At 44.5% G+C, this 13,433-nt stretch overlaps 1 protein-coding gene across 2 annotated transcripts in view; it reads left to right on the top strand.

The window, feature by feature from the left end:
- LOC121273538 (NACHT, LRR and PYD domains-containing protein 3-like) overlaps positions 1-13,433 on the top strand; it is a 112,804-nt gene that overhangs the window by 82,438 nt on the left and 16,933 nt on the right. For both annotated transcript variants that reach the window (XM_041180716.1, XM_041180715.1), the window contains one exon: positions 10,634-12,371. In XM_041180716.1, coding sequence (XP_041036650.1) covers positions 10,634-12,371 — 1,738 coding nt within the window. The remainder of the gene's footprint in view (positions 1-10,633; positions 12,372-13,433) is intronic.

Here is a 13,433-nt window from a genome sequence, read left to right as displayed (position 1 = left end):
CAGTGAATGTTTGTGGAAGTTGTGCTAATAAAGCTGGCATCTTTGTCCTGGACAGCGTCAAGCTTCTTGAGTGTTGTGGGAGCTGCACCCATCCAGGCAAATGGGAAGTGTTCCATCACACTCATGAATTGTACTTTTAGATGGTGGACAGGGCTTAGGAAGTCAGGAGGTGGTTACTCGTCACACGATTCCTAGCCTCTGACCTGCTGTTTTATCCACAGTATTTATATGGCAAATCCAGTTCTGTTTCTGGTCAATGGTAACCCCTAGGTTGTTGATAGTGGGGGATTCAATGATGGTAATGCCATTGAATATCAAGGGGTGATAGTTGGATTCTCTCTTGTTGGGAATGGTCATAGCCTGACACTTGTGTGGCGCAAGTGTTACTTGCCACTTGTCAGCCCAAGCCTGGATATTGTCCAGGTCTTGCTGCATTTGGACATGGGCTGCTTCAGTATCTGAGGAGTCGTGAATGGTACTGAGCATTGTGCAATCATCAGCAAACATTTCCACTTCTGACCTTATGATGGAAGGAGGGTAATTGATGAAGCAGCTGAAGGTGGTTGGGCCAAGGACACTACCCTGAGGATCTCCTGCAGTGGCGTCATGGAGCTGAGATGACTGACAACAACCTCCAACAACCACAACCATCTCCCTTTGTGCTAAGTGTGACTCCAACCAGCTGAGATTTTTCCCCCTGATTCCCATTAATTCCAGTTTTGCACTCTGTTAAATGCGGCCTTGATGTCAAGGGCAGTCACTCTCACCTCACCTCGGGAGTTCAGCTCTTTTGTCCATGTTTGAGCCAAGCTGTAATGAGATCAGGAGCTGAGTGGCCCTAACAGAAGTCAAACTGGGCATCAGTGAGCAGGTTGCTGCTAAGCAAGTGCTGCTTGATATCACTATAGATGACCCCTTCCATTACTTTACTGATGATGGAGAGTAAACTGATGGGGCGGTAATTGGCTGGGTTGGATTTGTTCTGCTTTTTGTGTACAGGACATACCTGGGCAAATTTCCACATAACCGGGTAGATATATAGTAGTCAGATGACTAATTCTGAACAAAGACCCTATATATTCCTTCCAAGTGAAGCAGCACATTTCCTGTACTTTCAGTTTAATGTACTGTAGTTGCAAGTAGCAATGTAGTCTCCTGTACATTGGGGAGACCAAACTCAGACTGGGTAACAACTTTGGGGAGCCCCTCAATTCAGTCCACAAGTGTGACCCTCCACTTCCTGTTGCTAGTCATTTTAATTCTTCACCTTGCTCCTACTCTGACCTTTCTATCCTTGGCCCGATGCAGAGTTCTGATGGAGCTCAACACAAGCTGGAGAAACAGCACCTCACCTTTCAATTTGGCATTCTGCAACCTAGTCCACTCCTCAGTCAGCCCAACACCTCCTTCCCTTCCCACGGCATCATCCCATGCAAGCACAGGAGTTGCAACACCTATCTTTTACCTACTCCTTTCCCACAATCTAGCATTCAAAACATTCTGTCCCAGTGAAATATCAAACTTACTTTTACTTCTTTCAATTTCAAACCTGAATGTTGCACAGGATGTGGTTCCTTAAATGTGGTTTGGGTGACTGCTTTAAGAGGCACCTCATGTTTACGTTGCAAACATGACCCCGAGGTTCTGGGCTCCTGTCATTTTAATTCTCCATCCCACTACCGCTCTTTTTTTAAATCTTCATCTTTCTACACCATTCCAATGAAGCTCAATTTAAGCTCAAGGGAAAATACCTCTGTTTTCGAACAACTTCCAAATTCAACATTGAGTTCAACTAATTTAGATCATAATCTGTGCTCCCATTTTCCTGGACTATTGGTGGCGATGTTGCTATTCTCACTCACACGTCCTCTGGACTCATTTTTTGCACCTTCACTTGTCCTGCTTTCATCTCATTTTACATTACATAATCATTCATTTTCTCATTTAATTTCTCCACCCTATCACAGACCTTTACTTTTGTTCTTACCTCTCCCACCTTTCTTTGTACTTACTGAAAACTATAAATAGCTCTTGTTTTCTTTCCAGTTGAGGAAAGGCCATCGACCTGGAACTTTAACTCTGTTTCTTGCTTCACAAATGCTGTCTGACCTGAATATTCCTGCCTTTTTCAGATTTCCAGCATCTGCGTTAATTTATTTTTGTGCCTTATATCATCTTTTAGATCCCCTTCTGGTACAGAAGATACTTCTGAATGGCTGTAATCTTGTTACCAGCTGACTATAAAAGTTCAGTTGATACCCCAGTTTCTTACCTGAATCCTGAAACAATAGTAGCTTCACTTCTGTTTACCCACAGTCTCTCCCTCTCCCAGTGCACACAAGATCCCAGATGAGCTGCCCAAACCCTGAAACAACGACAATTTAACTGTTGTATATTTGCTATCTGTTCTTCCCCCAGTGCATATAATGTACCAGACAAACTGCCCAAGACAGTGCAACTTCTCCGAAATTCGGGAGGTTAAAGCAGGGGATCCCAGGAAGCTAAAGCATGTTGGACAATGGTGTACAATTGAAAGTTGTGAATACACAATAGGCCAGAATCAGAGTAACACATAGATGTTGGACGGTTTTAAAGCTGGTGTGGGTTAAAGAAAGCGAGTGTTAATGTTATGTTATAACATGAATTAGACTTTTAACATCTGTACGTTGCTGGACCATTTTAAGTTATCGAACACATGGGTTATGGGTGAAAGGGACTTGGTGTGAGTTACAATACAGCTAGTTTTGGATGAACTCAGGTTGACAGAGGGTGCAAATTGGGGTCCTTAGGCCTATCAGAAAATCATTAAAATACTAGATTTGGAGTCAAGAACACCAATGATAAAGGTTTCATCAGCAAATTTGATGAGTCAGCAGTGAAACCACTGATATTCTGGAGATGGATACACATGTTCTTCGTGCTGCTGAGGATACAGGGTGAAAAGCTCAATTATGGGACAGACAGCATGCCAAGTAGAATTCACGTTCATTCACAATATATTCCTCACCCAGTTCTACCCAATATACCTCCACACAGCCTGCCACAATTACAGTGGAACTCTCGTATATTCAGAACTCTTCCTCTCAGTGGACATGATATCAAGGTAACCTGCCCAGGCCTGATGTAATAAGAGTGCATCTCTTCTATGTTCAATGGTGAGACTGCTGACCTTTCAGAGTCTGTCCTTCTCCCACTGATATGCAATGTCCTGTTTCCCATTTCTGCAGAAGACCTGCATCATTGACAGTTTCACAGATTGATCTATTAGCACACTGACCACCCTAAAAGCAAGATTGTGTGTGAAGTTGAAAAGAGGGAGAAAGTAAGTAGATTATGCAAGAAAGCTAGCTAGGAATATAAAAGCAGATGGCAAGAGTTTCTACAGGTATTTAAATAGGAAAAGTGTGAATCAAGCCACAGTTGTTCCTTTAGAGAGTGAGCCTGAGGAATTAATAATGGAAAACAAGGAAATGGCAGAAACATTGAACCGGTATTTTCTGTCACTGTAGAAGACTTAGAAAGCTTCCCGAAGATACTCGAAAATGAATAGTTGAATGGGAGGGAGGAACTTAAAACAATCACCATCATTAGGAAAAGGTGCTGGGAAAACTATTAGACCTAAACGCTGATAAGGATGTAGACCAGATGGGCTACATCCTAGGGTCTTAAAAGAAGTGGCTGCACAGATAGTAGATGCATTGGTGTTGGGTTCCATATGATATGAAAAGAAATCCAGAATCATTTTATTTTGCCATTTTAATGTTGGACATTGTGTTTTGTGTTTTGCAAGCAAAGGCTTGTTGAGTACAGTCTGTACCTTGCCAGTTGTTAACAGCGACTGGGGCATGCTGTTTGTTATAATCCGCCAGTCTTTGGGATGTACGGCCTACATACCTAACGTCACATTAGTACTGAAATTTATACACCACATTACTCATTTGTGTGAGAGGCAGAAAGCCTTTTTGGCTTGTTGGCAGCATCCTGTTAGTGGCAAATACCACTTGTGTTGCTACTGCACATTGGCAGCGTCAAACAGCTAGCTTCACCTGTTACTCAAATTATTGAGATACCTTATCCTTCCAGGGTAACCTGAGGTACACGGGGTACTTTTCAGGGCCAAAAGTGATGGCCTTAGGCCCGTTCATAGGTTTGCATGATATACAGTGCAAAATGATCTGATCAGCGTAGCGATTATCCTGCAGGATGTCTTTGATGTGTCTTATTTCAGCATCAAACTTGCATGGTGAGCAAATGACTTGGGCCTTATTTACAAGGTTGCCAATAAGACCAATATTATCAAGTGTGGAACTGTGAGAATCCCAACGCTTACATTGACCAGTGAAGGTAGGCTTGTGGTGGACCGTGGCAGAGAAGCCCCTGGCAGATATCTCAACTAGTACATCAAGGAAAGGGAGTTCATTCATCTGCTCCATTTCAAAGATGAATTTGAGCACAGGATGGAGCTCCTTAAGGCACGGAAGAAAATTATTACATGCAGCTGTGGATTTAAATATAGTAAACATATCCCCCACGTATCGGAAAAATGCGAGGGATAGGAGGTTAGGTATCATTCCAACAAAGACACATTTCTCTTGGAACCCAACAAAGATTTTTGCGAGAGCTGGGCCTAGAGGTGATCCCATGGCAACGCCATCTACTTGGCCATACACAGTGTCATTAAAACTGAACTCAACTGCATGAGTTGCTGAGTTCATAAACTCGATGAATATTGATTAAAGCAATGGTGGCAAGTTTGGATTGCCATGATATAGTGCTGCAGAGCACATATTTATGGCTTCCTTAAGTGCAACATTGGTGAATAGGCTAGCAATGTTAAATGAACACGGATACAGCATTGCTATCGATACGCAAGTGCTGTATGCGGTTAACTTTATTAAGGAATTATAGCAGGATATTTAGGATTATAATTTGATCAAGCAGAGTCAACTTGGCTTTGTGAAAGGGAAATTGTATTTAACTAATTTATTAGAATTTTTTGAGAAAATAATAAGCTGGATTAAGGGGAGCCAGTAGATGTTTTGTACTTGGATTTCCAGAAGGTATATGCTAAGGTGCCACATCAAAGGTTGCTGCTACACAAGATGAGACTACATGATATAGAGGGTAACAAATCAGCATGGATAAAGGATTGTTTAGCTAACAGAAAGCAGAGAGTAGAGTTAAATGGGTCATTTTCCAATTGGCATGGGGATTAGTGTTGGGGTCTCAACTGTTTACAATTCATATCAATGACTTGGATGAAGAGACCGAATGTATGGCTGCTCAATTTGTTGGTGCCACTAACACAGATGGTAAAGTAAGTTGTCAAGAGAAGGTAGAGAGTCTGCAAAGGGATGTAGACAGGTACAGTGAGTGGGCAAAAAATTGGCAGATGGAGTATAATGTGGGAAAATATAAACTTGTCTGCTTTGGCAGGAAGAATAGAAAAGCAATACACTATTTAAATGGGGATTGCAAAATTCAGTGGTACAGAAGGACATGGGTGTCCTGGTACATGAATCACAAAAGGTTAATGTGCAGGAAAAGCAAGGGATTCAGGAGGTACATGGAATGTTGGCATTTCTTTCAAGGGGGATGGAATATAAAAGTACTGAAGGTTTACTGCAGATGTACAGGTCCTCGGTGAGACCATTGTCAGAACCATCCTAGAATTGCATTAAGTGCAGTAGTGGGCAGGAAAAACAACCTTTTACCTGCCAGCTGCAATGGCAGTTTTTCATGCCATATTGTCCCATTCTAGCCTCATTAATTATGCATTCCAGGGAAACATGCCCAGTTGCTGGTGGGTGGCCTTTTATTCACCAACGCCACCAACACCTCAGACCTTCAGTAAATTGGGTTTCATATTTAAAGGCTCCCCCTGCACGGCACTGGTGCACTTCAAAGGATAAGAAGCTGCTGGAAACTGATGGCTGCCAAAGTGAGGAAACATGCTGCCCCCAAATTTAGCAACGCTTCTCTTGAGTACCTAATGGACGCACGGAGTCCCGCCCATGATATCCTTTATCCCTGCAAGCAAGGTCACCAATCCAGCATGGGAGGCAGTGGCAGCGATGGTCAGCGCCAACGCCTGCAAAAGAGGACAGCCACCCAGTGCTGGAAGAGGATGAATAGTTTCATCCGTGCTGCCAGGGTAAGTCACTCTTCTCATCACTGTCAATTCACACACTTACAAACCCATCACAGATCCACAGTGACGTCACACCTCATGGGACAACACCACTAACTCTCTCACACACACTCTCACATCTCTACAGGCTCATATCCTCTGGAGCTCCGTCCTCTTCCCGTCCACACAAACATTCCACACAGTCTCATGCATCCTGTTCACACTCTCTCCACCTGTTTTCATGCAGGAGAAGCTGGATCACAACAGCAGGGAGAACTCCCCGACTTGGGGTGGAGTGGCCCACATTAGGCCTGTCACTCACTTTGATGAGTGTGCCATCATGCTGACCGGTGAGGAAATGGACCACGGCGACGGTGAGGTCGGCGGAGAACACCCATGTGAGGATCCAGCACCACATCTTCCCTTTCTCCATGCAACTGAGTGCTCTTTCTCCTGCTTTTGACTGTGCTGCATGCATTAACCATCCCAACTTAGGTTCACACGGAGCTCTGCCAAGTGACCTCAGGCAGCCAGTCCCTCAGCTCCATCCAGGTCCTCATCCCCAGCCAAGAGGACACCTCACCCATTGAAGAATTAGAAATAAGAAGCCTGGAAGATCCATCACAGCGCTCACCCACACCCTCCACAGTGCAGAAACACACACCTCGGTGAGACCTAGATCTAGAGCAGGTCAGATTTACAATCTGATGCTCACTGCACGGACATGTGTCCACAGCAGAAGTAGGCAGGTTCAGCCAAGCTCTCTAGCACTCGGAGCTGGGGAAGAGGCATTGTGAGGTCCGAGTCAGATGATGAGCCCCTGGATTCAGCCTTTCAACTTAGCGTGGAGAATCAGCAGAAAGCGGGGGAAAAATCATGCAGTGCTGTTGGAACCTTGCAACAGAGTGGCACGTGAGTTGGAGGAGTGCATCCATCTGCTCTCTGATAACGTGGTGCCCACATGTGAGCGCATTGAGGTCTCAATGAGGAGGATGGTGGATGCCATGGAGACCATGGTCCAGCAGAACGTAGAGAAATGTGAAGACCTGCACTCCATCTCTGTAGCCATGGGTGAGTTCCTGCAGTGGCAATACAAGGGGAACAGCGCACCTCAACATCGCTCCAGGTGATCCTTCCCCTCAAGGAGTTAGGCTAGGAACTTCAGGCATCCACAGGGAAGAGGAGCGGCAGCTGGACACCTCAGGGCAATCCACTCAGTAATCCCAGAGGTTGTCCTCTGCCTCCGAGTTCCTGTGACCTCCTCAACATCGTCCTCTGTCGCCGCAGAGGGAGCAGCTGACCCACAGGAGGACAGCCAAAGCAAGCCGGGGTCCTCAAGGCCTCGGTTTCCAGGAGGACCCACTCCAAAGTGTTTGGAGGCAACAGGGCCAGGCATTGCACAGGCTCCCTCCACCCCTCCTGTGGATGTCAGGGCAGCATCTAGAGGAAGTGGTAGGCCTGGAAAAGTTAAGAATTTCTGATCACAAGAGGTTGCACATTTTGTCACTTTATAATCTGAAAATATATTCACTTTCACTGGGAAATGTGTAATGGTGTCTTTCAGCTTCATTTGCAGGCTCTGTGAGTCCTCCCACTGCACCCACCTTCCCCACTAGCAGTTCAGCTGCACGCAGCCAGACTACGAGTAATTCTGGAAGAAGAATTGTGTTTGTGTGTGCGGCTGGGCTTTTTGGACCCTCATGCAAGTATTCTCCCACCTGCGCAGAGCCTTCGTCCATCAGGATAATTTCAATGTCCCAGGCATTTTCAGTTCTGCCTGCCTGCTGGGATTCTCTTGCAGTTGTCTATCTGAGCTGACCTGCATCTCCGCCCAGCCACTGATCACACTCCCTTCCAGCACCTGCACCCAGCCAACACAAGGCTCCCGCCACTTTCGATTTCAAACACATGGTTGTGGTCAGGTTTCTTCTCAGCTCCCCCGTCCTTCCCCCTCGCCCAGTCACCCACGTCTTTTCCCCCAGCACTGAGGACTGCCTGGCATCACCATGCACACCCCCACCGTCACCTACCAGCCAGAACCCTTTTCTTTCCAGAATGTCCAGGTAAACATCAATGTTCTCTACCATCCCAAGGACCACACCCCCACATTGACCTCCCCGACCTCCTCTTTCCCACCCCTCACATCCGTGTCTGCCTCCAAGTCCCCACCAACCATCCTCACTGTCTCTTCCACCACTACCATGGCACCCTCACCCTCCCACCCTTCCGGCCCACTGCCCCTCTCATATTCACCAGTCCCTCCTACCATGCCCACCCTCAGTTTGCACCCCAGGAGGCAGTCATTGACTCCACAGACCCCTTTCCTTGCACATTCACCTGAGGCATTCCTCCACCCCTTACTCCCTCCTCAACCTCATACTCCCTCCTCAACCCTTACTCCATCCCCTACCCTTACTCCCTCCCCCACATGTACTCCCTCCCCCACCCTTACTCCCTCTTCCACTCTTACTCCTTTCTCTCCCTGGAGTCCGTTTCCCCTCCAAACTCTTTCCTCCCCCCTGGACTCCTACCCCCCTCCAAACCCCTCCCCCTTGCACCTACCTATGTAGTTGCTGTTGTGTCCTCCATTACACCCTCCTCCCTCTGTACTCCCTCCCCACCCTCAACCCCCTCCCCCACCCCTCCCCCCAGCCCCAGCCCATCCTCCCCACCCCGGCACACCTTCCCCTCCCAGCCAAATCTTCCTGTTTCACCCTCCCCCAGTACTGATCAGTGTCGGAAGCATCAATTCTGATGTTGATCTAAGGTTTCGGCCACAACCTTCATTGAAATATTCCTACAAGCATATGAACATATGAATTAGGAGCAGGAGTAGGCCACTCGGCCCCTCGAGCCTGCTCCACCATTCAATAGGATCATGGCTCATCTGAACCTCAACCCCACATTCCTGCCTACACCCAATAACCTTTCACCCCCTTGTTAATCAAGAATCCATCTAGCTCGGCATTAAAAATATTCAAAGACTCAACTTCCACCACCTTTTGAGGGAGAGAGTTCTAAAGAATTGCAATCCTCTGAGGGGAAAAAAACTCCTCATCTCTGCCTTAAATGAGTGACCCCTAACTTTTGAACAGTGACCCCTAGTTCTAGATTCTCCCACAAGAGGAAGCCCCCTTCTCCACATCCATCCTGTCAAGACCCCTCAGGATCTTAAAGGTTTCAATTAAGTCATCTCTTACTCTTCTAAATTCCAGTGGATACAAGCCTAGCCTGTCCACTCTTTCCTCATAAGACAACCCACCTATTCCTGGTATTAGTCTAGTTAGCCTTCTCTGAACTGCTTCCAACGCATTTACATCTTTCTTTAATTAAGGAGACCAGTACTGTATACAATGCTCCAGATGTATTCTCATCTCTACCCTGTACAATTACAGCATTTCCTCCCTACTTTTGTCATTAATTCCCCTCACAATAAATGATAACATTGTATTAGCTTTCCAAATTACCTGCTGTACCTGCAGACTAACCTTTTGTGATTCACGCACTCAGACACCTAAATTCCTCTGAATCTCCGAGCTCTGCAATCTCTCACCATTTAGATAATATGCTCCTTTCTTATTCTTCCTGCCAAAATTAACAATTTCACATTTGCCCACATTATATTCCATTTGCCAAATCTTTGCCCATTCACTTAACCTATCTATGTCACTTTGTAACCCCTTATGTCCTCTTCACAATTTATTTTCCTACCTATCTTTGTGTCATCAGCAAATTTAGCAATCATTCCTTTGCTCCCTTCATTTATATAACTTGTAAAAAGTTAAGGCCACATCACTGATCCCTGTGGCACACCACTCATCACATCCTGCCAAATAGAATAAGACCTCTTTGTGCCAACTCTCTGCTTCCTGTTAGCTAGCAAATCCATGCTGATGAATTACCCCCTACAGCATGAGCTTTTGTTTTATGTAATATCCTTTGATGTGGCACTTTATCAAATGCCTTCTGGAAATCCAAGTATAGTACACCCACCCTTTATTCAAAGAATCTTCGAGGAACTCTAATAAATTGGATAAACATGATTTCCCTTTTACAAACCATGTTGTGCCTGCCTGATTGCCCAGAATTAATAATAGCTTCTAACATTTTCCCTATGACAGGTGTTAGGCTAACTGGCTTATAATTTACTGCTTTCTGTCTCTCTCCCTTTTTGAATAAAGGAGTTTTATTTGCTATTTTCCCAATCGAACGGAATCTTCCCTGAATCTAAGTAATTTTGGAAAATTAAAACCAGTGCATCAACTATCTCACCACCTCCATGTTTACCAAATATTAGAAAAAATGAGGTATTCAAACTTTCCTTGGACGTTGTTAACTCTAAAGCATGGCTTCCATTAACACAGTTTAATTTCTGCATGAAACACTACTGAAACTATGAATTATAGCTTGCAATGTTTCACTGATCATTAAAATGTTATTGAGAAGTTGTGTTTATGTCTACAAGTAACACTGAAAACCACTTTCTCTCTGTTCTAATTGAAGATATTCAGCAGAAACACAGGGAAACACTCCAGGCACAAACTGAAACATTGAGAGTGAACACTATCCTACCAGAGAAGAAGGTTAAGATTTTCCAGCTGGTTGATCAATACACTGAGTTAACGATCATTTCTAATGTTCGAGATCGGACACTTGTAGAACATGAACTGCTGGCAAGAGGCCGAGACCATGAACAGTGGAGAGAGAAACATCTCCGGAGAGAACTGGAAAAAATCCGAACTGATCAGTTGTTCCAGAGCAGTTTTTCCTGTAGAAAATCCAAATCTGGGAGTTCAGCAGCAGTGAACGGAGCCCCTGGGATTGGAAAAACAACAATGGTACAAAAAATTATTTATGATTGGGCCACTGGGAAAATATATCCACATTTTCAATTTGTTTTCAGTTTTAAAATCCGGGATTTGAACACTATTAACTGTGGAATAAACCTGAGGAATCTGATATTGGATCAGTATCCTTACTTTGGGAATGTTCTGGGAGAGCTCTGGAAGAACCCAGAGGGATTGCTGTTTATATTCGATGGTCTGGATGAATTCAAGGAAAGGATTGATTTTGCTGATAATCGGAGAAATACAGAACCTCAGTTCATGTGCACAGATCCTGAATGCTGGTGTGAAGTGTCTGACATTGTGTACAGTTTAATACAGCACAAGCTGCTCCCAGGATGTTCAGTGCTAGTGACCAGCCGCCCCACTGCATTACATTTATTGGAAAAGGCTGAGATCAGTGTCTGGGCTGAAATCCTGGGATTTGTTGGTGATGAATGGAGGGAATATTGCAACAAGTGTTTTGAAGATCAGGCAGTGGCAGCAGCTGTTTTCAAACACGTGGAACAGAACGAGATCCTGTACACCATGTGCTATAACCCTTCCTACTGCTGGATCCTCGGTCTGTCACTGGGTCCCTTCTTTACACAAAGAGGCAGGAAAGAGCAGCAAGTTCCCAAGACCATCACCCAACTGTATTCCTACTATATTTACAACATTCTGAAAAACCATAGCCCAGAGATTGAAAGCCCCCGTGATGTGTTACTGAAGCTTGGTGAGATGGCCTTCACAGGAGTCTCTGAGAAGAAGATTGTGTTTACAAATGGAGATTTGATCACGTACAATCTTCACCCTTCCCAGTTCCTGTCTGGGTTCCTGATGGAACTTTTGGAGAGAGATGATTCTGCCCAGAGTGTGGCTTACACATTCCCACACCTCACCATCCAAGAGTTTGTAGCTGCACTCGCACAATTCCTGACTCCCGATCCCAAGGACATCTGGAAACTTCTCAGTGAAGCCCACAGTGAGGGAGATGGGAGATTTGAGATATTTCTCCATTTCGTTGTTGGCCTTTCCTCCCCACAGTCAGCTCTGCCCCTGGAGGAGTTTCTGGGTCCATTTCTTCATCAAACAACCTGTCAAGTGATTGACTCGGTGAAGGAGAAGGTTGAAGGACAGATTGGAAATGCAGAGAATGAAGCTGGTAAAAGGGACCTCCTGAGAACATTTCACGACCTGTTTGAGTCTCAGAATGAAGCACTGACTCGGGCCGTAGCAGGATCTGTGAAAACACTCACATTTCGCCGATTGCGACTGACCCCAATTGACTGTACGGTCCTGTCACATATCATTGGATTTTGTGATACAATAAAACACCTCGATCTACACTATTGCTTCATTCAGTGTGAAGGACTCCAGCGGCTGGGATCCGTTCTGCACAAATGCCAGGAGTTGAGGTAACCGCTTGTTTGGGCCTGTAGGTGGTATTTTCATTGTTGAAAAACCATTTATTATGTTATAAAAGAAAAACCCATTCAAGCAAGAAGAGGCAGAGTCAGAAAAACTTTACAAATAAGAAAACAGGTGTAACATTCCAAGGTGGAAAATAAGAATGATGCCTTTGCTGACAAGTTGTTGGTATACTTAGTGGTGATTCGAAGGGTTTCACCATGGAATTAAGATGAAAAGAAATAGTGATAACTACTTATCTACAAGAGGAATCGAATATAGATATTCTAAACAAATTAAACACCAGTGTAAACAAAATCGTTTTTAAAAATACTAATAATATTTAATATACCTGCTGTATGCTGTACAGAATCCAAGGGAAAATAACTTCTATATACCATCTTAAATAATCAAATGATTTCTGGCGGGGAGGGTGAAATCTGTTAAATTTGGAAAATTACACATGAAGATGTTTTTAAATTTAATTATTTAAAATTTCTCCCAATACTGTTCATTAAATGGGGAAACCTGCTGCTATTTTAAGGCTCGAATACTCCCCGTTACCTATATATACCCAGGATACAGACACAGGCTGAACAACCGGGAGGAATTCCAGTAACTAGTACCTTTGGCTGGTTCTTGCACAGAGTGGACAGCCTCCAGTAAAATTGTCAGTTTTATACAAAAGGATTTTCTGATAATCCACCCCATACGTGAGGATTCATAGTGAATAGGGAATTCCCAGAAATTCCCTTGAAATATAACAGCTGCACCTGTGGTAAATGTAGAGCCTGTTTAATGAGGAATAAAGTGAGAGACACCCCTCCCCTATAAACTATGTGAACAGGGACTTCCAGCTTTGTATCAGGACAGAATAAACTTTCTCTGTTGTATAAAGTCCAGGGGGCCGGATTTTACAGAAGCAGTTAACATAGTTTCACAATATAACTCACCCTAAGGTATTAATATAATGCATAGAGTTATGAAGCACAGGAAATCACAGCTTTATCATTTAATTCTCAGAAAATTGTTCCATTCTTATGAAACCCCAGATTTAAGGAACAGCAGAA

This window comes from Carcharodon carcharias (genome assembly GCF_017639515.1).
Source record: "Carcharodon carcharias isolate sCarCar2 chromosome 24 unlocalized genomic scaffold, sCarCar2.pri SUPER_24_unloc_3, whole genome shotgun sequence".
Classification (NCBI taxonomy): domain Eukaryota; kingdom Metazoa; phylum Chordata; class Chondrichthyes; order Lamniformes; family Lamnidae; genus Carcharodon; species Carcharodon carcharias.
This window is presented reverse-complemented; position numbering and strand designations above follow the sequence as displayed.